This window comes from Vulpes vulpes, chromosome 12, assembly GCF_048418805.1.
Source record: "Vulpes vulpes isolate BD-2025 chromosome 12, VulVul3, whole genome shotgun sequence".
In the NCBI taxonomy this organism is placed as follows: Eukaryota; Metazoa; Chordata; class Mammalia; order Carnivora; family Canidae; genus Vulpes; species Vulpes vulpes.
In genome coordinates this window covers 35,238,072-35,262,848 of record NC_132791.1, presented here as the reverse complement: position 1 = coordinate 35,262,848, position 24,777 = coordinate 35,238,072, and the positions used below count along the sequence as shown (strand labels likewise).

The 24,777-nt window shown below is 41.0% G+C and overlaps 1 protein-coding gene across 4 annotated transcripts in view; it reads right to left on the bottom strand.

The window, feature by feature from the left end:
* SLC24A2 (solute carrier family 24 member 2) overlaps positions 1–24,777 on the bottom strand; it is a 235,468-nt gene that overhangs the window by 70,962 nt on the left and 139,729 nt on the right. For 2 of the 4 annotated variants that reach the window (XM_026001461.2, XM_026001462.2), the window contains exons 3-4: positions 20,033–20,071; positions 17,347–17,455 (exon numbers count right to left, since the gene is read on the bottom strand). In XM_026001461.2, the coding sequence (XP_025857246.1) occupies positions 17,347–17,455; positions 20,033–20,071 (148 nt within the window). The remainder of the gene's footprint in view (positions 1–17,346; positions 17,456–20,032; positions 20,072–24,777) is intronic. The other 2 variants (XM_072728182.1, XM_072728183.1) reach the window with 1 other exon arrangement.

Here is a 24,777-nt window from a genome sequence, read left to right as displayed (position 1 = left end):
TATGCAAGAGGATCAACCCAAAACAGTGTGGTTAAAAAAAGATTTCCTGGGTTTTTATGAGTATCCCTTTAATTGTGTAATTAAAAATCTCAATGACAACTTTAACATAATTTTAAATACTGATACTTTGTCAGAATGTTTTTCTCCCCGAAGGGATGGAGAAAAGCAAGTGATGATACAGCCTAAAACTGTATCTTTGATAGTTTGGAGCTCTATGGACCTTGACTTGACAACTGGGTCTGCCACATACTAGCCATGAGACTTTGGGCATGTTACCTAACCTCTCTGATACTCCATTCCTACACTTACATAAAATGGGAACAGTAATAGTTGTCTTGTAGGGTTGTGGTGAGGACTAGAGGTACTAAACATGTAATTGGCACATATTACTCATTAAAAACATGGTAGGCATTAATATGGCTTTAAGGCATCTATTGGTTTTCCTTTAAATGGATAGCATTCTTCTGATCTTTTCAAAATCAGCATGAATCTGTTATCAAGAGACCTCACCATGATGCAGAACATGGCGATCTTGCAGTACAGTATGTTTTAGAGTCAATGGATGTGAGTTCTAATTCAGACTTTAATTCTTATTAGATATGTGACTTTGTAATAAAATACTCCTTAGTTTACCTATCTATAATGGGGCTAATTCTAGTACTCCCTATTGTGTTGTTGTCAGGGGCTTTACTCGATGCCTGGAACATTGGAAGTGTTCCATCAATGGGAGCCATCATTCTATGATTGTGCCAAAGCCCAGTGAGTAATGAATATCCAGGCTAACATAGTAAGTAACAATAACTGACCTAGTATTAGAAACTTGTTCTGACATCCATTTCACAAGCTTATATTGGAGGAGAAACAGGTGAAAGGAAAAGAATGACAAAAATAATGGCCAATTACATCATGCCAAAGGAAGTCTATGAGGGTCATATTCTTTTGTATAATCTGACATCAAGTACATGGAGGCTGCTGGCATTATTTAAAGAATGTCCAGCTCAGGCAAAGAGATATTATAAACACCTTTAAGTTTTGACTTTCAAAAGGATCATTCAAAAGGGACTTCAACTATATAGCAAAGTGGGTACATCCAATGTTAAAAGAGTGAGTTCTGGGGTCCAACAAATCTGGATTTGAACATGGCTCCATCAATCACTTCTTATTATGTAACTATTATAACTTTCACCATCTTTATATGTTAAATGACTATAATAGAAGTTCCTATCTCATAGCGTTGATGTGAAAATTAAATGACTTAATTTATATAAAATGCTTAACATAGTGTCTGGCACAAATTAAGTATTCAATAAATGTTACCTATTCCAGTGATTGTCATTCTAATGGTCTCTGTGGGCATCAATTCAGAGTTTTGGCTGAATATTTAATACTTTTTCTGGTATCTTCTTTTTCAGGTGGAGTCTCCAGGGAGAAAATGATATTGTCAAAGATAGTAAAAAACTATAGTTTGAATAGCAAAGAGCACACAGTATCAGGTACCATCTGTATAACATTTGGAATTTATTTCTTATTTCAGAAAATCTGTCTGACCTCTTCTGATAGCAAGGTTCTAAAACATGTTTTCGATAATTTTTTTTTTCCTGTGTAGGTAAGGGGTTAGGAAAGCTAACGTTTTCATTAATGACATTTTATAACATCTTGGGCACATTTTTGCATCTCTGGAAATTGAAAGATTATATTCATGAAATCAAGCAAAATGAATTTTCTGATTAAGTCTTATCAAATTTGGGTGCAGGATACTGACATATATATTACTAAGTCTTTAAAGTGGCAAAACATTCCATTCCCTTTTCCTGTCCCCCGTCCTCCTTTTTAAAAAAAAAGGACTTAAGGAGGTGGTACATGTCTAGACAGGCTCACTTTCTTTCACAGACATAGGAGCTTGGCTATATTACATGTAACCAAGATCCACAGGGTGGGGCCCCAGATGGTGCTAATGCTTCCACATCATAAGCAACACCCACATCCTAACCAGTCCGGAAGCTCTATCAGTTCCATCCCTAAACTCAATTCCATCCTTCCTGCTCCATTCCCATTGCCCCTGCCTTAGTCTGAGGCTCTTGCCATAGTCTTATTTGAACTCTCAATTCCCAATCTTTCTCACCTCCTCCTGTCTACTCTCAACACCTCTCACCTACCTTTCACTCTTTCCAGCGTCATGCTTTCAAAACACAAAATCAAAATATGATAGCTCTGAATCCTGCACTTTTCATGTTGGACTTTTATTAGGTTTATTCAATCCTTCAGAACCCAGTTCTGAGGTTCCCTCCTGCAGGCGGCATCCCTGAACGGCCCCCATCCCTAGTGGGAGTCAGGTCCTCCTGTGTGTCTGTTCCAAGTACATACTTTTGTTGTGTGTTCATCAAATGTACCTTAACCTATTTGCTTTCTGCCCTACAGGGCAAAGAATCCTCTTATTTATTTTGTTAATTTCAGCACCCAGCAGAGTTCCTGGCACTCTGTAGGTGTTCAAACGCCGTTGAATTGAATTAGATCTCTGTTTAATAGTGCACTGTTGATCTTCTTCAGCTGAGTTGCCTTTGGTACTGATGCCTATGGTTCCTTCCATTTTAGTGTTCTAACCCTGCAGTTTCAACTATTCTGTTTTCAGTGTCTCTGCAGGGAGGAAGATGTATGTGGCCTCAACTCTTGGAATCCCTTTCATTGCCTTTGTAAATTTAAGAGGATTTACGTCATGTGCAAAAGTACCATCAGTAGAGTCCTCAGCACACAGAAGACAAAATGGCGGTGACATCTTGGAAATGGAAGTGGAAAAAACCACTGGTGCAGAGAATGGATACTGCATGCTGGCTAGAGAACAACTTGGATGTTCTCCTGGATCCCATCTTGCAGCCTGGCTGGAGTCAGTGGTATTTGCCAGGCAGAGAGAATCAGTGCTAAATTATATTCAGCCACGGGTCAGCACAGCTGAGTTTCTACCCTATGATGTACTGAGCATCAAACAATATAGAAAAGCACACAAGAAAAGCATCCTAGAGGGAGAGAAAAAGCAACAAAATGAAAAAATAAAACAAAACAAAAAATTCCAGCCATCTCAGTGGGGGGAAGAGAGGAGGAAGGGTGATAAAAGGCAAGGGATAAGAGAGAAATCTGAGAAGTTAAAATAATTTGAGAAGAGGATGGAAAAGAGGGAAAAAAGAGTGAGAAAACAACAGGAAATTAATGCCACTAATGTGGAAAGAGATGAAAAGAAAAACTATCCTTATAATTATGTATCTTGCACTCCAACATTGTGCAGGATGTCACTTTATTGATTATTTGGATCCCTACCATAATAGAAACAGTCACCCCAAGTTATGAAGACCTTAAAGGATCAAATTCAAAGCAGAAAGAATATTTATGCAATCATCTAAATTTCATCTAAGTGTAAATCCATTTACCATTACGCCTAATTAAATGCCATATGGTATAATGTGGAACTATACAAGTGAGTTTAAAATCCAGATGTGAAGATAGGGAAGGAGATGAAGACATGTTTCATAAATAGTCCATTATACACCTTAGATCAAATAGCAAATGCCTGCCAGTGGACCAGAGATCTGACGATGTTGGAGGAGGCAAGGCATGACAGGACCTTCTAATCCCCATGGATAGAAATGGTGACCTAACAATGTTTCCACAGGACTAAAAAATTAATACAGTAATTGCTCTTCCAGATTTTTATCAATATGTTAGGAAGAGGATTTTTTTTTTTTTTTTTTTTTTTTTTTTTTTTTTTTTAGTCTGCTGAACATCTGAAAGCTATGAATCCCAGATGAAATCAGGACTTTCTGGAAGGAAATGAGTTAAGTACTATGTCACGCCAATTTCCTTCTTATTGTACAACTTTGTAAATACATAAACTACAGCCATACAGCTCCAGGATAGCTTTTGCTCCACGAAAGGCCAGACTGCCAAAAAGAATCATTTCCATGTTATGTTCTAGATAGGTATGACGGGATCTAAAAAATTGGCACATACAAATAGGCTTATTTTTAAGGGAAAATAGAGAAAAGATAATTCAAAAACTTAATACTGGTTTAAGTACCTGGAAATATGTTGATTGCAAGAAAAAAAAAACAACTAAGAGCAATTTATTTGACAAACATCTACATGGAACTAATAATGTGCCAGGCAATGTTCTGCATGCCCTATGAATAGCACTGTAGTGAGTATACTTAATAGGCTTAAGGGATAGATATTATTATCTTCCCGTTTTACAAAGGAAGCCGAGCTAGAGAGAAGTTAAATAACGTGCCCAGGATCATGCAGCAAGTAAGTGGCAGAGCTGGGGTTGGAACCAAGGTGGCTGGTTTCGCAACGGGTCTAACAACTACACAATGTTTCTCCTCCCATGAGTCTGATAGGAAGAGTCCTACATGGGGAAGAGTCCCCACCCAGCAGGGGAGAAAGCCCATCTCAACAGGCATACTGGATGATCCTACTGTTACACTCCAAGGGTCGGATCCTTTTTGCTGATCCTCACTAGCATAAAGAAGATGGTGTACACTCCTGAAGTCTAGAAAAGGTTCTGAAACTTTTTTCTAGCAAGGAAACTCTGCATGACCTATTACGTCATGAATGGAAATGTGGTGCATGCATGGAAAGGAAGGTGAATAACTGGGTAAGGTTTTTTTTAGAAATGGCAGAGGAACATTTTCATCACAAATGGTTTTCTGGAATGAAACTGACTCACTATGATTTTGAACTCCTGGCAATGACAGTTGTTCTGGCCTAAGGGCATAGCGTTGAAGCAAAGTTGCACTTGCTTTGGGATTAAGTGCTGCCGCTTTGGGAAGTCAGAGGGAAACCACCACCTCAGAAGTAGCCATGTGGGTTACTGCAACTGCACTGGGAAGCTCAGATGCAGCAACATCGTTTAAACTGGTTTCCAGGTTTAAACTAGTCCAGTATAAGCACTGGCTACTGTTCACCCAGAGACTTATCTATAGTGGGGGCTTGTAAAGAACCATCTTTCCCAATGGGTTATTCCATCACTACATCACTACACTACACTCACATCAGCTTGCAATAGAAATGTGTGTCGTACATGAATGAGTGAATACATGAATCCACACACAAATAAGAAATCAATCTGATGTAGACCAAAAGCTTTGTAAAAACGACAATCTTGCTGGACTCTTGATATGTGTGTGAATGTGTGTCAGTGACTGTGTGACACGGGTGCATGTGTATCATATAGTCTTATTTGAGCCCCTAGACAAGGTGTAAAGGACAGTTTGGTGTGGGGTGAGGAAATTCTTTGTAGTGACTGAGGCGAGAGGGACAGGTTTGGGGGATCTGATATCGTGGGGTCAGAGGGAAACAGACTCTGACAGTAGCTTGAGGATGTGCATTTACAACATGATCAACATCCAGAGGTGAGCACACCACACAGCACACAGCCCAGATGCAAGTGTCAAACTGGGAAGAGTTTTGGCTACGATCACAGCATACTGTCTCTTAACTGTATGCAAGTCATCCAACCTGCTCTTTATTAAGAGAGGCCTTGCCATTCATTAAACAAGCAGAGGTGTCTTGAGCGTTTTATTTGGAAGAAAACACCTTTGAATGCTCTTACATCACAGATGGTATTTATGTATCCACACACATTTTGAATGGGCAGTTGTCAGTAAAATCAAAGTGTATTTTCAGGGGTTGCCTCCATCCTTTGGTCCTCCACACCCTCATGCCTGTGATAGCTGCTTGCTCTCCCTGGGACTCTGAGTCCTTCCCTCAGAAGGATTTCTAACTGCATCTTTTGAGCATGTGATAAGTTCAAGAGAACAGAGATGAATCTGCAAGATTACGGATGCTTCTGTGTCTTTTCCCTTCTTTGCGCTATGTGTAAACTCAAGTGCCATCAAAATTGGGTCTTGGGCCACATTTCTTTGTGGCCTTTACTTCAAAGCAAACTTGAGAGAGAGAGAGAGAGAGAGAGAGAGAGAGAGAACCCCCTTCCATCCTCAAAATCATTGACTTCAATAAGGTCATTCACATTCCCTTCATGCCCCAAATGAAACTTATTTATAATGTGTTCAACCCAAAGAGAGATTCAATTTCAACCATCTTTGCTGTTCAAATCCAAGAGTAATGCTTTACTATTTCCCAAAGAGAGGAGCTATTTGACTTGTCCCTGTGCTTGCTCTGTGAGAGGCATTAATAGTCTGTCTTCCTCTATCCAGGCATTTAAACTACTGTCATCTTATTAAAAACACAGACAGTAGATTGGATTTTATTCTTCTCCAGTGAAGATTTCCACTCCTGTTGCCTATTCACTTACCAACCGAGGCTGGATGCAAACATTTTTCTTTCTAATTTAAACTGATCTATGACTTGGGATAAAGAGAAAGGTTACAATACTGCCTTTCAGGGAAAACTTCCCCACATTTTGAATGAAATAGGCCTGAAAATGACTTGCTTCTGGGATCAAATGACAACTTATGAAAACTCATATTGAAGCTGTTTTTAAAAATAGAAGCTAGGGAAATAACAAGTTCTACTGTTTGGTGAGAAAAAAAAAAGAAAACCCAGCAAGCAAGTGAACGTTTTAAATCTTAGTGTCAGCTTCACGTTAACACTCAATGTATGTTAAGGAACTGGAATGGTTTTACAAAATAGATGTTTGGCTCTGTGGATAAGAGAGGGACATGTGCGACTAGAGGTGGGAGCCCTGGGAGCGTGGAAGGCATCCGGGCTCTGAGGATAAACTTAGGAGCTAAGTGATGATGAGCAAGTAATGTCATTGTGCACCTCAATTTACTCAGAGGTAAAACATACAACAATTTCCATAGCCACCATTGAGGGAATAACCCAAGGTGACTATCAGGTGTGTGGCACACAGTAGGCACTTCCAACTTCTACTCTTGTGTGTTTGCTCTTCACCATCTGTAAGACCCTTTCCTTCCTGCACTTGAATCACACATGCACAGGTATGGTCAACACACACATGGACACACACACACACACACACACACACTGCCCTAGTGCCACTTGACAGGAGAGACTGCTAGAATGTTCGTTCAGGGAGCACAGAGCCACCTGTTTGCCTGCCCATCCCCAAAGAGCTCCCATTGTGGTTGGATCAATGACAATAGTTTTGGTTCTCCTTGAGTCTCCCTGAGGTCCAACGCTTTGAACTGCTGCCTTCTTCTCTGCCTGTCCAGGCTCCTCACCTCCTCCAAGAACCACCCTCAAAGCTCACTTTCTCTAGGAAAAGACATCAGGTTCACACCCTGAGAACTCTGCCCACCACTGTGCTTGGCACTCTATGCAGTCCAACATGGAGGTCCAATTTGGTTCATTCATCTGCAACGTGATGTTGCCTCCATAAATGTGTGCTTTCACTGCTTCAGGATTGAGGGCCTTGTTCCTTCAAATAAGTGGTTCTAATGCCCCAGGAAGCCCCTCTCCTTTCCCCAGAGTGCTTCACTGAGAGCGATGAACAGATTCCATGGGGGCAGTGGTTCTCACATCTTACTGCTATTCCTGGAGAGACCCCTGCTGCCTCTGGTCCAGCCTCTCCTCATTCCTGCCAAGCATTTCAACCAGAGCATCTATGAGCTGCATTTTGATCTCTGATGGGCATTTTTCCCTTTTTGTTCATCTTCAGAAAAGTGTCTTTGCTCTTCTTTTGCTTGTTCTCTATAAATTTACAAACCAAGTGATGAAGTTCCATGAAATATCTTCTCAGGATTTCAGTCAGGGTTGAGTTGCATTTAGAGTTTAATTTGGGGAGAACTGAAAACTCTATAATGAATCAACATTTATTTAGATTTTCTATGTTCTTCAGAACCGATTACTTATTGTTTGCGCTATAACGTTCTTAAATATTTCCTTTGGGTTAATGCTTGGTAGTTGGTGGCTTTGTTGCATTTTGTAAATGGTGTCTTCATTGCTTTTATGTTGATTTTCGCTGATCTAGAGGAAGGGTATTGAATCAGGCATGTTGCTAAAGGATTTGACATGAGTGAACTCTTAACAGTCCTAACAGTTTGAAACATTTTTTTTACTCTTCCCTGTGGGAATTCTTTTGAGCAAAAGGTTCTGCTGATTTTTTTTTTTTAAGTTTGAAAACCTGTGGGGGGAGACAGTGAGAAAAAGAGATATTTGCTACTCATTTGTGAGGCTTTTACAATTGAGATGTCCTGGAATTCAGGTCACCAAAGCTGCCCGTTCACCTCCCACCGCCTGAGCCAGACCGATAAAGACGGGACAGATGGCACTGGGATGTCACAATAGCTACTGGAGGGGTAAAGGAGGGAGCAAAACTGTCCTTCAGGAAGGCAACAGAAAGGCTCCCAGGATGCTCCCCAACCAATCTGAATAAATGTAACATGAATGTGTTGGCTGGAAAGTCACAACAGTGAGATTGGCTCTGATAACGTGAAGTGAATGTACAGTGGGAAACATCTGTCTGTCTAACAGCAAATAAGGTAGGTATGAGCACAGTGTCATTTTCAGACATTTCATTATGGGATTCTGAAGATTTTGTCTCAACAAACAGCCCGAAGGGAATTACATACAGGCATGGGACCCTGCTGTTCTAAACTGCCTCAAGCCCTGTAGTTAAATAATCCTTCAGTTCAATTATAGCCCAGTAGGCCAGTATTATCTCCACTTGTGTGTTTCTAAGGTACCAGGCGCACTTATTTGTTAGATTTTGCTATTAATAAAGTTGTTTTTATAATGAAAAAATGTAAATCACATTTTACGAGGAAGGAGCAATTTCTGAAACTGTAGAAGATAATCCCCGAATCCACAGAGATTGAATGAGGGGCTTCTCCTTTTGCGATTTCCTTCTCACACACAGTTTAACACAACATTATGTGGTAGAAGCTATTTTAGAGGTGTTTGATTTTGACAAACGAATGAAAGACTCAAATAAACTTTTTAGAATTTCGGAATGATGGTAATTCTTTGAACATAGAAAATTAGGCCCCTGGAATGCAATGGGAAAAAGAGCCAAAGCTATCTCAAAGGGAGGAAAAGGAAATGAAAAAGGAGAACCAAGAGTTTGGAAAGAAAAGCGGAAGTGAACAGAACTCACCAGGAAGGCAACAGACAGAGATGCCTGGGTGGCTCAGTGGTTGAGTGTCTCCCTTCGGCTCAGGTCATGATCCCGGGGTCCTGGGATTAAGTTCTGCATCAGGCTCCCCAGGGAAGCCTGCTTCTCCCTCTGCCTATGTCTCTGCCTCTCTGTGTCTCTCATGAATAAATAAAATCTTTAATAAAAATGAAAAAAGAAGGCAGCAGACAGAGCAAACATTTCCCACCATGGCAATATTGCCAGAACCAGAGGGAGATTTATTCACTCATCCAGCAAATAGTGACTGAGCATCTACCTCATGTCAGTGCCATACAAGAGGCAGGGGATATAGTGGTGGCCACGGCAGAAATGACTACTATTCACCATTGGAGGGACAGCCCTCAACTGACGAGGACTTAGCTAGTCCCAACCAAAGAGAGCCTTTGCCCGGGCATGGGCTAAGATAGCCCACATGGCTACAGACAGAGAGCTCTCCAGCAGAAAAATTATAAAGGCAAGCACTCATCTAATGCATTCAACAAATATGTATTGGGGTCCATATGTAAGCTGGGCCCTGGAGATACAGCCTGCCCCATGTCCTGTCCTGTCAGAGATATGAGGGAAAGACAGGCAGTGAACAATGCACAAATACATTCATGGTGATGAGCATTACAGAGAAATAATAAAGCAGGTCAAGGAAGATCCGAAACTGATTTATTATCATCATTTTGATCCTGCTACTTTGCAAAGGCTGATTGAATAAGGCCTCTCTGGTCAGGTGACATATGAAGGCTGATTTGAAGGAAGGGAGGGCAGGGGGTATTTGGATGTCTGAGGGAAGAAGGAATATGTCAAAAGCCCTGACGCAAGAGTGTGTTTGGAGTTTGTGAGAAGAAGCTGGTGGGCAGCCAGAGAAGTGGGAAGGGAGAGGAAGAGAGAAGCGGGGAGGGAGGAGAGCAGAGAAAGGCAGAAAGGAAGGGAGGAGGGAAGACAGGCAGGGCTCAGGGGGCCTTAGGGCCTCGGTAAGCACCAGGGTATTTAACATTGGTGAGATGGTTTTGAGCAGAGGTTGGGCATGATTTTACTGATACTTTAGGGGAGCCAGGATTCTTAGATGGCAAGATTTTGGGGCATGCCTTTTCCGGAGCAGGATCTGGGGTCACTGGATTAAAGTTGGACCTGTGGGCCAACAGAGAGCCCTTTAAAGGGAGAAAGAAGGGAACATCACATCTCTTCTTTGTAAATCAGGCACCCGAGAAGAGAGGATTAAGGTTCCCAGGAACAGGAAGAAGAAGGGAACGTATTTGACCTTCACTCGGATCTACATGGAGTTCCATGCTTGGGGAGGCAGAGTGCCCCATTTTTGTCCTTTGTAAGTTGGGGTGGTCACATAGCTCTGTTGTGACCTATGTGGTGTAAGTGGAAGTCTGGTTCTGGGAACACTAAGGTTCTTCCAATTAAAAAAAGCTGCACTGTCTTCTTCCCAGAATAAAGATATGATAGGTGGGGGGATTTGGAGGGGAACAGCTGTCTTCTTCTGAAGATGAGGATGAGAGAAACAAGCTCTGGATGGAAGAATGAAGAAACGGAAGGACACTGTGTTCCTCACGGCAGACTGGAGCTATGTGACCAGCCTTGGACTGCTTCCTATTGGGCTTCTGGTTAAATAAGAGAAAGGAAACCCTAAAAAAATATTAAGGCCAATCTGGAAAGGCTATATACTGTACAATTCCAACTCTGTGACAGTCTAGAAAAGGCAAAACTATGGAGACAGTGAAAAGACCAGTGGTTGCCAGGGGTGTGTGCATGCACATATGAGAAGCATGAGCAGGCAAAGCACAGAGGATTTTTAGGGCAAGAAAACACTCAGTTTGATATTATAATGATGGATATATGTCATTGCTCATTTGCCTAAACCCATAGAATATACCAAGAGTGAACCCTAAGGTGAATATGGACTTTGGGTGATTACAATGTCACTGTAGGTTCATTCCTGGTAACAAAGGTACCATACTTGTGAGTGGCATTGATAATGAGGGAGGATGTTCATGTGTGGGGGTAAGCAGTATATGGGAAATCTCTTACCTTCCTCTCAATTATGTTGTGAACCTAAAACTTTTCCAAAAAAAAAAAAAATCAAGTCTTAGAGAAACCTCTTAAATTAACCCACTGCAGTTGGATTTTATTTCATGACACTGAACACAATTTTAACTGGGAAATCACTGCCTACACTCAGCACCAATTTAATGATTTGGGGATACTATTGTATTGAATGTTCACCATACATGTTTGATAGCAGAACTATCATTCCCCTTTACAGGTGAAGAAACCAAGGCACTAAAATCTGGAGCAATGTGAATCATAAACATATGCTGGTGGTGCTATCATTACTCCATTTTAAAAGTGAGAAAACTGAGGCCCAATGAGATTGAGAAGCTTTCTGAAGGTCTCAGAGCAAGAGGTTGAGTCAGGATTTGGACCCAGGCAGACTGACTTTTGGACCACAGGCTGACCTCATAGCTATAGAGCCAATCTCTAATGGCATTCCGTGTGCCTCCGCCCCCATCAGTCTCCCCATTCCATCATGCAGTCATTGGCCTTTCCTGGAACTGCAGGGTTATCCATGGGGTACCATGTCATCCTGGACAGGTAGATCAACAGTAATTCATGTACTTGAGCAGCAGCTGAGGGAGGAGGCAAGGTGCATGGAGGGCCTAGAAGAATGTCTGGAATTCACGGTGGGGCTGCAATGGGAGGAGTCAAGGCTAAGACGGGCCTTGCTGCAAAGGTGTATGTATGGGAATTTCACATGTTACAAACCGAGTGTATAACTGGTCCAGGGGTTGGTCAGAGCTCCTGTTATTTGGGCTGGGATCTACACCAGGACAACAGGGAACACAGAGTTGGACATGAGATTACCCAAGGCAGCAGAGATCAAGAAGCATAAACACAGGTTTAGAGTCTGGCAGATAAAGGGTTCAAACTGTGGCTCTGCCATTTACTTCCTGTATCACTTGGTGAGGCAAGACATGATTTCTTTACACTTTGGTGTCCTTCTCTGAATGATGGAGTAGGGCTAATGTAAGGATCACATGAGACAGCTTATGTAGAGCACTCAGCATAGGGCCTGGATCATAGTAAGAATTCTGCAAATATTAGTTCATGGTATTAATATTTAGACAAATTGATAGTAGAAGCTATCCAACCTAAAAGTGCTATATCCAGCATCCTTATTTTAGGTTCATAAAGATGTATATCTGGGTAAATATGATGGCTTGTTTAAAGAAAATGTTAAAATCAATATGAGACACTGAATTTATTAGAAACATCAATTCAGACAGCCATCCTGTGACCCCCAAAATTGATAATGCTAGCTTTCTAGGGCTTTCTTATGAAAGAAACAAATTCCTTATTCCAACCATTTATGTAAGCTATAAGCAGATTCCTTTCTTTCATGAACAATATTCTGTTCATTTTGTGGCCCTGGAAAGACACTGTTCAGTCTTGTTTTGGACTAAACCTTCATCCAAGGGAGGCTGACTATGGCTCTGTCCCTTCCCAACAGTGTGGTCTATTCAGAGCACACCAATGAACACAGGAACCAATCAATGATCAATTGGTATGTGCCCCCAAAACAGACTGGGTTAGATTAAAGGTAGCTTCAAGTTCTTTGGTGTCTTCTACTGAGAGGCAAAGTCTCCACCTCCTGTCCCAGAGTCTGGGCTGGCCTTTGTGACAGCTTGATTGGTAGAATGCAGAAGTGACATTCAGGGACTTCCCAGGCTAGGTCACTGGAAACCTTGCAGCTTATACCTGGGCCTCTTGGGAGATTTGCTCTTGGAGCCCTGAGCCACTGCATCCAACCGTGTGGAAAGGCCCTGAGACAACATGAAGAGTCAGAGAGAGTTCCAGCTGAGCCCAGCCTTCCAGTTGTGCCTTCAAAGGTGCCAGGTGTGAGTGTGAGGCCCTTCTGGACCTTCTAATCAGACCATCTAATAGCTGGATAACATCAAATGAGCTCCATCAATACCACATGGAATAGAAGAATCAGTCCACTGATCCCCGTTCAAATTACTGATCCAAGAAATCAGGAAAATTTGATGCTTTGTTACATATCAATAGATAAGGGAAACACAGATACTGATGGATCTGGTGACTCAGGCTCAGGGGCCAAACCAACCACCAGTTAAGGCAATGGCTCGATCACTGGGTTGTGGAAGACAGGAACACTTGAGCGGAACAGATGAGACCAAGGGACAGAGGTCTTTTTGTAGGCCACTGATGATGTTTCCAGATGAAGCAGAAAACTGCCCTCTGTGAACACTGACTGCATGCCATGTGGACGCCAGGAGCATCAGTGACCTGCCCTTCAGTGTAATAGGGTAGCCACTGCAGCGTTCAAGCCATCAACTGGTGATGTAACCAGCACGCTCTATATTGTTAAAAGGTGACAGTTTGGCACGAGGACGTGTGAATTCAAGTGATTAGATGCAAACTAAAAGAGAGATGACTATTTCTGAGAGCCGTGGGTTAATTTTTTTGGCTGTTCTTGGAATGGAAAATGATTGTGAATTTTGGGGGAAAAATACCAGAGCAATCTGTTTTCTTGGCCGCGTGCTATGGAGCAATTTTAAAGCATTGAAGTGCTTTCCATATTTTCTAATCACTCAAGTCCAGAACTGATTATGGCTCTCAGCATTCTCTCAGATTCACGCCACTAGAGCGCTCCCCGTCTTTCAGGGGGAGTTTTCACCTTGAAAGCAGGCGCTGGATTCCAAAGGCGCATCTTGCTATAGCAGGAACAAACACTTTAATTGCACACAGCACCACAAGGGCCAGGTGTTTCGGAAAATCACTGATGGCCCGACTCTGAGACAAACCCAGATTCACTTTCTCTTATCTCACAGAAACAAAGCATAACCTCCTCTATGAATGAGGATGAACAAAAACAAGCCCTATCAGAGACTGAACTCTCCCAAATAAACACCAGAGAAATTTAGATTTTTGGGACCTGTGGGCAAGGATACACACAGACACACAGACACACAGACACACACATACACACGCACGCATGGGTGTGCACACATAGAGCTGTATAATCATAAACCATCTCTGGAATGAGCCCCGAGAATTGGTTTCTGGGTGGTTTTCTCTGGGGAGAATTGGGAGACTGAAGAAAATTGGGAGGTTGATGGAGGAGAAAGGCTTATTTATTATAGCCTTTTGGACATTTTAAATTAAAAAGAATCGGGGCACTTGGGTGGTTCAGTTGGTGAAGCATCAGACTTGGTTTCCTCTCAGGTCATGATCTCAAGGTCATGTCCTTCTCCCTCTGCCTTTCCCCCCACTCACTCTCTCTCTCCCTCAAATAAATAAAGAAAATCTAAAAAAAAAAAAAAAAGAATTACATGATGCATTAATTTTCAAAATAATGAAACAGAGTGATTCTAAACCTGTATGTGGTCCTTATGACCTGCTAGGCAGTGTGCTACATGCTTTATGTATATTCACTCCTTTAATCCTTACAACAGCCCTATGCAATAGATATCCTGATTTTATAGATGAGGAAACTGAGGTACAGAGAGATTAGATAACTTGTCCAAGGTCACACAGCTAGTAAATGCAGAGCTGAAATCTACAGTCAGAGAGTTTGGCTCTGGAGTCTGTCCTCTTAATTACTACATAATACTGCCTTGCAAAAAATAAATGTACTCAGTTGCCTGCTCATAATCACGTTGGGGCAGATAAAATGGTTCTTCGCTCATATGGTCCTATTTAGGGTGATGGGGTAGGAAAGATGGTGGCTCAAAATAACCAAGATACAAGCCATGGGGCTTTAGAGGGCTTTGAAATTCTATGAATATCAGGTCAAAAGCCTGACATTGGCCATGTTGCTTATTCTTTCTTGAGTTTCAGCAGCACTCCACTAGAATTTAGGGGGAAACTAGTGAATAGAATAGAGTTCCTGTTCTAGAATTCACTGCATCGTAGAGGAGACAGTAAACAATCACGCAAATTATAATGTGAGTGATAAGGGAAAATGAAGAGTGCGCGGAGAGATGAGGATTGGGGCCCTGACTTATACTGGGTGGTTGGGAAGTGTTCTGTGGACAGCTTGCTGAAGAATGGGGTGGGGAGGGGGATCTGGGTGGCCCAGTACCTGAGTGTCTGCCTTTGGCTCAGGCTGTGATCCCGGGGTCCTGGGATAGAGTCCCACATTGGGCTCCCCGCAGGGAGCTTGCTTCTCCCTCTGTCTATGTCTCTGCCTCTCTCTCTGTGTCTCACATGAATAAATAAATAAAATGTTTAAAAAAAAATAATGGGGAGGGGCAGTGGAAGATAGTGGGAGAAAGCAAAAGATTCTGGGTGGGGGTAACAACCCATGCAAAGACTCCAAGGCAGGAAAGGAGTACCTGTCTGAAGATGGAAAGGCCTCTGTGGCTAAAGCATAGTGAGTCAAACTGAGTTTGGGGGAAAAGGCAGATCATATACACCATGAGAAGTATTTCACAATTTTTCCAAGAGCCATATGGAAAGCCACTGTGGGTTATAAGTAGGAGTGACATAATTTGATTTACTTTTTAAGAGGATTATTTGGGGTGACATGTGAAAAATACGCAGTGGAGGAGGCAAGGAGGCAGTAGGAAACCAGTTAGGAAGGCCCCACAGGAAGCCAGGAAGCAATGAGGATGGCTTGGAATCAACAGCTGGCAGAGAGAGAGGGGGCCAAATTGAGATCTACTTGGGTGGTATGATATCTTACACAATTAGAATAATAATGTTGGCTATGAAGAGGAATTACGAAGCCTAAGTTCACAGGTGTGAAAATGCTTTATCAACTGTAAAGCGTTAGATGAAGGTAACTCTTACTCTAGATGAAGAAACCAAGTACTAGAGAGGCTCTAAGTTGCCCAAAGTCACACAACTGCTTAGCAGCTGGGAGGAAGTTGGCCTGCCATCCCTTTGCTCCCTTCTCTGGGGTGGTGGTGGTGGTGGTGGTGGTGGTGGTGGGAGACCCAGGGGAATAAAAAGAAGGCTAGTGACCAGGTGTAATTCCCTCATCTAGTGGGCCTCTGGGTTAAGAGAGTAATGATATTCAGGATGCCCCTGGCTCAAGATTACCTCTAGTAAATAGGACCCAGTACCTATGAAGCAGGGCTCCCTGGAGAATATCACATGAACTATATAACTCTCCGAAGTATAAAATGGAGATGTTTCATAGTCAAAATGCTTTGTAGTGAGTGGTGATCCCATGATCTTCACCTATCATTCTATTCTGGGTGGGAGGTGTATTTAATAAGGGAAGACAGGATATGAGGAGCTGTTCTTGAGGTTCCCATGTTTTCTTTCCTTCATCTGAATCTCTTGATGACCTGTACCCTTGAAATTATTCAGCAAAGCTTTGTATTGGGTAAGAGCTCTGACTTATGTGATATGATTTGAGAATCTCATCCCAGGCCATGCTCTTCCAATGATCCCTGTTAGTCCCCATGTAATATCAGGCCCAATTACAAGGTCCAGAGATGAAGGGAGAACACACTAGCTTACATTTGAACCCCTTGCTAACAGCCTCTCACATCTATTTGACAAATAAGATATCTACTTACTGGAAAAGTAAATTTTTAGGACAGTTACGCAAGTTAAGAAACAGGATGAAGCTGCCTTTATTATGAATGAGTATAACTTGAAGAACACAATACTGGATTCTTTGTAATGGTTCATTTACCCTAGGAGGTGAACCAGGCCTTTTGAGACTGATCCTAAACAGTTACCTTTGAGAAGGCTCTTTGGATGCTTAGCTCACATACCACCCTCCAGCTGCCAAAGAATCAGGACAATATCAGTGTTCTACGGTGAACATCATTCCCCCCAACTATTCATGGCCCTAAGTCATAGAGTTCTCTTCTCCCTCTCTTTTTTTAAAAATGTAATTTTAAAAATTAATCTTCATATACAACTTCATTTGGGAACTTAGGAGGGATGATGAAAGAGAATTGTCACTCCAGCTGGGAGGAAGAGAACCCTTTTTGTCTTCTCGGCCTCATAATAAACTCTTTATGCTGCCGGCATCAAAAGACAGAATCTGTACACAGACTTCAGATCCTACTCCTGGTACAAAACTCTCCAATTGTGAACTGAGGCTGTTGCAGATAAAGCACACCAAGGGGCCAGGGCAGATGCTCCACACGAGGACACAGGCAGGCTTGTGTGATGGAAGCGTAAAGATGTTTTCTGAAAAGAAGCCTTTTTACATCCTTTTTCCCCCAAAACAAGCTCCCAAACTAATGCCTGACATTTACCTTCAGCGAGTGGGTCAAGGGTGTGAATCATGAGCTGGAAGATGCTATTCCTCATGAGACTGTTGTGGAGGGAGGCAGAACTTCCACCTCGTTGGAGACGTGGCTTAGCCTGAGCAGAGAAACCAGACAAAGATGCTATTAGTTCTTGGCAACTATTGGCAAGTGCATTACAGATAAGATCTCACTTAGTCTGGTAGTCACTCATTTCTGTCACATGATGACACTCTATGGTCCAAAAGATATTCAAAGTACATTTCAAATCCTGCAGAGGAATGGCTTTCTCACATCCTAAATGAATTAATTGCTACCCACCCCCCTTGTTTTGGGAGCTTACTTAATGGTCACTGTGCTATATGCTTCACCTCCACTAGTTTATCGCAACTTCAGAATGAGCCCTCAGAACTAGATATGGTCATTCTTCCCTTTAGACAGATTTGGAAACTGTCTCAGAGAAGTAAAATAAGATGTCTGGGTCACACAGACAAAAAATGGAGAATAGAGAAGTGGATCTCAGGTTTGTGCCTCTCAAAATTTGTTTTCTGAACTGGTGGATGGTCTCTAAAATGTTTAGATGTGCACCCTAACTGTAAAGTTTTTGAGTATGCATGTATGTATCTATCTCTGTCTCTATATACACACATACCAAAATATGAGCATATCTATTATAAAACATTCGCAAAAACAGAAACTATGAAGAAAAATATAGAAAATAAGTGATAGAGGTGCTAATTTTTTCTCCTTGCTCCCCAAAGGAACAGCTCACATATCTCCTGGGGAGCCTCATCTTTACTCTGGGGGCCACAGTTCTAATTCATGAAGCCCTATGCTCTATATCAAGAAAGATTTGAAGGAAAAAAATCTCCTGACTTCCAAGGGAGGGACTCCTTTTGCATAAACTACTATTATGACCCTTTGGCCAATGAGGTGAAACTGACAGGTAAGAGGGGAATAAAAAACTTGTACAGATAAGGTTACTGACAAACTCTTTTTATGGCATCTTCAAATGCAATCTAAAAAAAGACACCCTAAACCCTCAGGATTTGATGGACTTTTATCCTGAGTAGGAACTGCTTTCTCTCCCTTTGGTTGGTTTTGTGCTAGTTCTCACAGGGGAAGAGACTTTAGAAGCAGCTGAGCTTTACAGACAGCCAGATTTAAGAGGGAACGAGGTAAGGTAATGCAAAGGAATTAATTGCTTATTGAACTTCTGATCCAAAAATCTCGACATGAAATTTTTCTGGGGCCAGCTAAAAATAAAATACAATTTCCCATGAACTCTCTCAACTATCTACATTATAGGGTTTTCCAATATTTATTCCATCATAGTCAAGATCCACAAGGGGGCTTCCCAATAAGAGTCCCCCAAGAGACTTCACAATCGAATACATTTGGCAAGCGCTATATCCTGGATCAACCCACCTTTAGCATTTTAAGATACACATTAGACCACTAAGTGTAACGCTAAAGAAATCTGGTTAACTTGGTTAATTTGGACAGTGCCCAGAGGTCTCCTATTTTGTAGAAAACTTATTAACAATCATGGTCCGGACGTTTGGGAACAAATGTGAAATCCACGGTAACTTGAAGTATGGGTAAAATGCCAGTGTGAGATACATGGAGAAACGTGGATTTCTTGGTGTGATTTTATCATAACTGATATTCTATCAGAAATCATACTCCTAACTCTGATTGAAGAAGAATCAGAGGAGATTACTGGTGTCTCAATGGTGAAATAGATCATGAGTTTCTTAAAGGAAGAGACTGGGTCTGTATCCATAGTCCAGGTCTGGTATATCTGATGGGCTCTCAGTGAATATCCTGTCTTTGCACTGAGCACTACAGGAGGATGGATGGGTCATATGTATCTTTATTACTAGTTTTATCAGTCTTTAAAATCTGTAACTTTTTTTAATGCATTGTAATATTTGGTTTAGATGATTTAGGTTCAAAATATTTTAGGGCAAGGTTGAGAGACTTGGATCGAGTTGAAATGTAATCACTGTTTGAAGGCTGAACACAAAAACTCTGAAGGTCATTCCCTTGCCATGTTGCACATTACAGAATGTGATGTGTTAATTGGATAGGCACTGGAAAATGTGTTTGTTGTTAATAATTTGTCATAATCACTGTTACTATGCTTATTCTAGGAAACTGGAAGAACTTTGCTGGGGAGATCTTCACTGGCAAAGAATTTTATCTGTAGAACAACTTAAAGCATTTTTTTGGGTCTTATGTATATATTAAATATACAGCTCTCATGCAGCATTTCTTTTGATGGAACCAAAAGAAATTTCCAACCAAAAATTAAGTGCATGCAGATACATAAAAAATAGATATCAAGCATTTTTAGATCCCACACTGTCCCCAAATATCAGCTCAACATCCCATGGGATGCAATTTGGAAATATTTCACTCTTTCAAGTCATATAAAGGGTTATGACAAATAAAAGAGAGAACTCAAACTTTTTGAAATCTAGTCTCATAAATAATTTGAGTATCAGTGAATATCAGAATACAGTTGACACTAATTATAGGACTGAAAATACATATATACTGGTAGATTAAGCCATTTAAGTATCCCAAGGGGGAGGATGGTTTGTTGAGCACGTGAACTCTCCTCCTCCCACCCTCTCCCACACTCTCCACAGGCACATGGACAGGTACAGACAGAGCCACTGCTTCCTACCGGTAGAGCCTGCTCATCCTTGTCCCTGGCTGTAGATGACTGCATAAGAGAAAAAGGCAAAAACAAAAGACATAAATAAATAAACAACAAGTAACATGTAGTAAGTTTTACATTTAATAACAAACATCACTATAAGGGAAGATTTGGCTCTTTCTCCTTCTGGGCAGGAAGGAACCAAAACAGGGGGCCAGTGATATAGATGACTAGCCAATATGTAATGGTTTATTTAGACACGTGGTACATTCTTCTGAATGCTCAAAGTTGAATGGCCATCCCCAATGCCCAGCAATTGAGGGCAGTTCAACCAATTATGGCCCATCCATGCAGTGGAATACCATGTGGTCATTAAAATAAATGAGGTAAGTACACATGTATTGACATGCAAAAATATCTAAGATATACTATTCAACTGAAAAAAATTAAAACCTTATTGGTCATGTCATTTTATAGAAAAAATAAATTAACAATACTTTAGTATATATAAAGAAATTCTGCAAGAATCATACCAATTATTGGTGGTTATTGTTAGGGGTTGACATTACAAGGAAGTATCATTTTCCAACTATTTTGGAGGGAGCCAACATTCACTTCTCCATATATGGTGAATAAAATAAAGCCTGAAGAGAAGTTAGGTCACTGAATTAAAGACTAAGATCATCACATGCAGAATTCAAATAATACACCTTTTCTGCCTCTACCACTTCAAGTTTTCCATTCTAAAAATGGAAATATCTATCAAGTAGAGAAAAGTTGACTTGAATACAAGGGCACCCATGGGCCTGGTCATCTGTTAGGAGAGAACACAACTTCAACAAAAGGACACTGGAGTTCTACCAACATGACCCAACTGGATGGCTTTGCTTTGTTAACCTAGTATGCACACTCCTTCAGCAGAAGCAGGGCACCATCCTGTGATCTAACAATGTGCAGGTGCCTTTGACTTTCCTCATGCTCAGACTATGCTGCCTTTGTCACCACACCTCAACTATGGGTGCATACAGCAAGAACAACCTGGAACCCTGCTCCCAGGTTGCCTCTGGTCCTTCCCATTGGTATCTTTGGTGATCTATGTCTTCAGGAATAACCAATCATGTACAGAGATGAGGACATGGTACAGAGCTGTTTTAGAATCTTCATAAATCCTGGGCCCTCTTTTTCAATCCTACCACACGTCTTTATATAAGAACATTAAGATGCTCCAGCATCCCACCTAAAATATACATTTCTGCGTACAAAAATGGAAAGGATTCTTATAATCCTTTCATAATTTTGTATTTCAAATTATTGGCTACATGCAATTCATTTAATCATGATTGGCGTGCTTGAGATCTTGGAACGTGAGAAACTGAATCCATAATTTGTTTTCACAGATAATGTAACTTTTAAGAAGACTAAATTTCATACTTAATGAAGTTGATGTTAAATATGTATAGACATTCAATTAAACATTTAATAATTCTATGGTTACCTTTTTTAGATTTTATTTTTTAAATTTTTATCTTTTTAAAAGATTTTATTTATTTATTCATGAGAGACACAGAGAGAGAGACAGAGACATAGGCAGAGGGAGAAGCAGGCTCTCCACAGGGAGCCCAACACAGGACTTGATTCCGGGATCCCAGGATCATGCCCTGAGCCGAAGGCAGACGCTCAACCACTGAGCCACCCAGGTGTCCCCATGTTTTAGATTTTAGAGTTGATATCAACACATACTTTTTCTAAACATTTTTGTGGGGCCCTTAAAGAGCTTGTTAACTCTCAGGCCTAGACAGAAGTGTTCTATATTGGTGGTATTTTTTTTTAAGAGAGGGAGAGGTGGTGGGGGGCAGAGGGAGAGGGAGAGAGAGAATCCCAAGCAGGCTCCACACCTAGCACAGAGCCCAACTCGATCCCACGACCCTGATATCATGACCTGAGCAGAAATCAAGACACAGATACTAACCAACTGAGCCATCCAGGTGCCCCTGCACTGGTGGTAATTTCTGAGCACATCCCTGGGCATTCTAAATTTGCCATTCCCCTGACTTGGGGCTCTCTCTCAGAGACTTCTCTAAAAACATGAATAAGAAAATATTACTGATTCTCTAGTTCCCAGGAACATGCCTGCAGACTGAAGTGGACCTAAAATTGTTCTTTGATTTCTCTTCTTTACTCTGAAGGCACTGTATGATCCCACTCTTCTCTCTGGCAGGTCCTTTCATTTTCTCTTCTTCTACATCAGACAGCCCAACAAATGGCCTCACATTCTATAGAACAATCCCCCAGGGAAGTTATCCAGTACAGCAAGCCCAGCCTTTGGACATACAAGGAGATTAACTGTCAGAGCACGCCTTTTCAGTTAGCAAATTTACACCTTGTGGCTAAATGGGAGACAAATAATTATAAGCTGGGATTGATAACCACAGCGACACTATAGAACATGAAGGAACAGGATGAAAAGGGTAAGAGAACAGAGTGGTCTTTATGAGAACAAAGTCCTAACCATTCCAGATTTTGGATTTTAAAAATATATATTTAAAGAAAATATTTGAGGAAGGAAAAAAAAATCAAACCTGTTTTTTGGTCTGCAAGGGAGAAAAAAGATCTGCCCCATTGACTTCCTTTTTTCTCTCGCAAGCAAGATGGATCCTGAGACACAATAAATGGAAAGAAAAGGCCTTGCACATAGATTCTACAAAGAAAAAACTGAGTGCAGAGCAAGGTCTGAAATCCTTTTCAAAATCTCCCACTGTTGAATGTCAGCAGAAGTTGACATCATTAGTTTCCTTTCAAGTGTAACTTGCAGACATGAATATATATCAGGTTACAACATGTATATTTCATTATATACAGAAATGGCAACTGAGGCCATTAAGACCTCCCTTTTCCTTTTATGTAGCTCTGTTGTAGAAAAGATGAGAACTGTGCCACATGAAATGTGCCCCTCATTTTTAGGGGTTCACACGCATCTGATCATCCCTCATGCTCACCTGACCCAGCCTCAAGGTGACCACTTTGTGGTCCTAGAGACGCACTGCTGATTAGGTCAGGAACTCAATTTTAAAGGGGTTTTAATTACACTGTTAGTAACTAGTGAAGATAACAAACAAACAAACAAAAAAAGATTCAGATGTGGATAGCCAAAGCTTATAAGCCTGTAGTATTTCTAACATCTGAATTATTGAGCTAACTATTTGGTTTTGGGGTTGGCCTCAGTGTTGTGAATTTATTTTCAGGGCCACTGAACATGTGGCAAGTTTATTTTAAGCCACTGTACACTACAGAAAATAGCTTCTTCAAAAGAAGACCAATGGGGCTTTAAGGATTAATGTTGGCATTCTTCTTATCCATTTTGTGTTTAAATGCCTCCGTTTTTAAACCCCCCAAAATATCATATCTTTGGGCAGCGCTAATTTGAAAGCCCAATTCCTGGTAGTCAGTTGAAAGGCTGTGCCAGCTACAGGAAAAATTTGTTAAGCCAACTGAGAACATACATGGAAATTCTTGAGGAATATGTAAAAGAGTTCATAAAATGCATCCCAAAAGGTCCCAGGTTGAGGTTCTGTTGTACCAACACAGATCCTCCTCTTCATTCATGAAAGCAGGACATCCATTAGGCCAGGATATAAGGAATACACCTTTTACTTAGAAGAAAATATTCTGAAATTCAACCCTTTATTTATCTTAAACTGGCCTCCTCCCTAATCACTGCAAGTGATTGGGCAATTGAGCAACTGGAACAATGCCATGAATATCTGTTATTCTATTAGAAACCCCAATTCTGTATGGGAATTTTGCTATCTATTTGAAAGTGAGTGTTCCGACCCCCATTATACAACAGCCCATTTAGAAAGCATTTTAAACACTATAAGCCATTCATAAATCTGCAAATTGTCTCTCTTCCTTTGACCTCAGAAACCACTGGCTTCTCCATATACAGGCCCCCACTTCCACTTTAGACACATAACATTAGGCAAATATGACACACTGTAGCTACATCATGACCACACAGTCCTTGTTTCATTCTGACCAGTAATTGCCCACCTGTAAATCACATAATCAAATGAGTCACTGGGAAGATTTCATAAGCCAAAATACAATTGTGTAAAATAAGGGGTGGCTTTTCTGGACAGTGGAATGGCATCAGAGATAAGCAACTATTCACAACAGTCAAGTAACATCCATAAACTTCTGCAACTATAATCTCTCACTAGATCTGTGAAATGCCCCAGAATTTATTGTATCAAGGACCTAGAAGTACTATATCATTATTTTGTCCTAAATGTGACCTAAAATATATATGCCAGCCATTAGAAATATTAATCCAATATTTAACTGACATTATCATGACATCTTGGAACTTAGAAAGGTTGGGTGGAGGAGAATGATGGATTTTCGTTTAAGAAATTAACAAGGAAGTATGAAATGATGTCTCCTTTTTCTTTCAATGCATTTAGCTGTAACAAACAATAACTTTCAAAACATCTCTCTTGGAAAGAGACTAATAAACCTCAAAGTCTATGGGTTGGAAAGTGTGAAAGCCTCAGTCCTAAAAATCTAAAAGGAAAAGAAATCTTACCACTAATCAGATGCAAAAATCATCACTGTCTCCCTCCCTTTTTGGTCTTATGGATTCCCCAAAACATTAAGGGAGGAGGGATTAAATTAATTCCTAAAGAAAGAAGTACCAAGAGTGTACTAAAGTTCAAGTAACTTTTCTATTGGTTGCTTATGTAGTTGTCCCACTCTCTGCCCATTAGCAAAGT